At 43.4% G+C, this 3,023-nt stretch overlaps 1 protein-coding gene across 1 annotated transcript in view; it reads left to right on the top strand.

Moving 5' to 3' along the window:
- Window positions 1-896, top strand: part of LOC101861654 (prostaglandin reductase 1) — a gene marked incomplete in the record, with an annotated part of 12,176 nt that extends 11,280 nt beyond the window's left edge. The window contains 2 exon segments of the mRNA XM_035969101.1: window positions 83-207; window positions 648-896. Coding sequence (XP_035824994.1) covers window positions 83-207; window positions 648-803 — 281 coding nt within the window.
- Window positions 897-3,023: the final 2,127 nt, after the last annotated feature.

Here is a 3,023-nt window from a genome sequence, read left to right on the forward strand (position 1 = left end):
CCCTTAAAAGGGAGCAAATTCTAAATGTGACATTATAACTACCGCCCTGTTGCAATCTCTGGTTGTTGGACTTTGCCCACAGAGTACAAGCCAGACCCGTACCGTCTGGTGTCGCTGATCAAGAGACGGGTGTCTACACATACTGTCTTTGACTTCGCTCACAGGTTCGCAGAGGCTGAGGCTAGACTTCTGGACTGGGTACACCAGGTGTGTGTGTGTGTGTGTGTGTGTGTGTGTGTGTGTGTGTGTGTGTGTGTGTGTGTGTGTGTGTGTGTGTGTCTACACATACTGTCTTTGACTTCGCTCACAGGTTCTGCGAGGCTGAGGCTAGACTTCTGGAGTGGGTACACCAGGTGTGTGTGTGTGTGTGTGTGTGTGTGTGTGTGTGTGTGTCTGTCTGTCTTTGAGTGTGTCTGTGTGTATGTCTGTGCGTGTGAGTGTGTATGTGTGTGTATGTGTGTGTGCATATGTGTGTATGTGTGTGTCTATATGTGTGTATGTGTGTGTGTGTCTGTGTGTGAGTGTTTGTGTGTCTGTGTATTTGTGTGGGTGTGTATCTGTGTGTCTATGTGAGTGTTTTCGGCCTTAAATTGTTGAATGTTCACGAACTGTTGCACTGTTGACTGTGTGTGACGTTACCGTGTCAGGGCAAGCTGAGGTACCAGCACACCGAGTACAGCGGCTTCCGCCAACTCCCAGAAGCCCTTGCGGCGCTCTACGACGGCGAGAAGGCGGGAAAACTTGTCGTCACGTCTGATGATGACCAGCCGCCTCTTCTGAAAGCTGATGACGTCATAGAGTGAAGGGAGAACGCATCATCGTCGTCATCATTGCCTTTCTCAATCTCATCCTGGATCAGGATATATATACGAATAAACATTTTCCATCTTTCCCTATCCTGGGCTAGTCGCGTGTGATGTTATTCCGTGTCTTGGCTGTCCCCGCTGTTTTATGAAAAAAAAAATCTGAAATAATCCAAACTGAGCTCAAAATATGAAATTATTATGCGCTTCTGTTAATTTTAACAAAGAGTGATAAAGGGAAATAATCAGAGATTATGCGAAAAAGTCATCAATTTTGCTAAATTATGCGGGGTGCATAAAACCCCAGGGACAGTCTTGGCTTTGTCCGCTGTCCTTCATTGTTCTTACTCATGCAGAAGCTCCTCCAACATGAAGATGAAAAAATAACTGTCCTCGGGGATTTATGCACCCCGCATAATTTAGCAAAAGTTTTTTGTTTTTTTTTCGGGGAGAAAAGGGGGGGGGGGCATCATTTCTGATTATTTTCCTTTATCATCATTTATTTGTTAAAATTAACAGAATCGCACAATTTCACATATTTGGGGCTCAGTTTGCATAATTTCAGATTTATTTTTTTTGTGCACAAAACCGCGGGGACAGAAATATTAAGGCGTGTAGAAGGGAGAGCGCAACTAACTGAATATAAAATCCGAATTCTAGTTCAGCAACAATAATTGCTGAAAACTTGGAATCTATAGATAGCCTTCTTACTTTGTTGATTCGTACAGGCGGACCAACGTGAAACGTACGTGCCTTTTTGTTGTTGTTGTTGTTGCTGTTGTTGTTGTTGCTTTTGTTGTTGTTGTTGTTGTTGTTGTTTTGAGATAACTGTCACGTCTGCATAATTTTTATTTTTAAAAAGGCGGGGGGGGGGGGGGGGTGATGCACTATTAGTATTATGCATTTAACGTCAGTACATGTACAACTCTTTGGTCACTGTTGGTGTTTTTTTGTCGTGCCCTCAGGTGGTGGGGGTTGGATCATATTAATTATGATATCTTAGGTCCTGTAATCTAATTGAACATCAATGATTTATTTATAGAGGCACCAGCCATCCATGTTCAGGTGCTGTTTTAGCCGTTATCTAATTTATTTTTGGTTCACTGTGCTACGCATCGTTTGATTCAATTTAAGTCAAATGAACGGGAGGGTGGAATGTGCTGCAGGTTCTCGATCATAGTTAATGATACTGGCGTTTTTCCCTTAATAATAGATAATAGATAGCATTTGTATAGCGCAAATCCCCGCTCAACAGCAAACTCTATGCGCTTCACAATCTATACATGTACTATTTCCCCAGCAGACCTGAGAGCATTCTGAAACAACCTCAACTTCCTGGGAAGCACGCAGTGCAAGCAGCCATTTATAGGCGCTAAAACACTAACATACTGACAAAATCTTTCGCTGTCTATGGCCAGGTACCCATTCCCACCTAGGTGAAGTGAGGAAAATTCGTGTAAAGTGTCTTTCCCAAGGACACAACGTCGGGCCCGCGGCTCGAACCCCCGAACCCGCAACCTCACGATTACGAGTCCGGTAGCCTAACCACTGGGCCACCGACGCTAGAGCTGGGCGACGAATCGATTCCGGAACTGCTTACCACGATTAATGCTACGGAAGAAAAGTATGGCCTCCTTTTTATGAATACCGAAGGATCTTCTTCTTTTTTAAAGAATTTACGTTTGAAAAATAAAAATTGATACTTTGTAGTGTTCCGAAATAAAGGTTATCCTAAATCCTGGAGATGTTTGGAGCCAATTAAGTAACCAATGGAAGAAATCACATCATTAGAAAGTAATTAACTGGGTTTGGAGTCGATTCCTACGATTCCTAGCTTTCCACAATCGGGAACCTAGCCGCCCAGCACTAACCGACGCCACCCTTGAGTTGGGTGTATTCTCGTGGTCCATACGCTTCACATCGAAGTTCCACCTTACTATTTGAACCGCGGCAGAGCCATTCGAATATCTGTCACCGTGGTTTAATGCACCCCGCATAATTTAGCCAAATTTGATATTTTTTTCGCATAATTTTTCATCATTTTCGTTTATCATTCTTTGTTTTAAAAAAAACAAAAACAGAATTGCAAAATTTCACATTTTTGGCCTCAGTTTGCCGAATTTCAGAATTTTTTGGCATAAAACGACGGGGACAGGAATGTGTAACTTATTTCTTCCCTAGATGACTCCACCGTCACCCCCATCCCCCCCCCCCCCCCAC

Source organism: Aplysia californica, unplaced genomic scaffold, assembly GCF_000002075.1.
Source record: "Aplysia californica isolate F4 #8 unplaced genomic scaffold, AplCal3.0 scaffold00116, whole genome shotgun sequence".
Lineage (NCBI taxonomy): Eukaryota > Metazoa > Mollusca > Gastropoda > Aplysiida > Aplysiidae > Aplysia > Aplysia californica.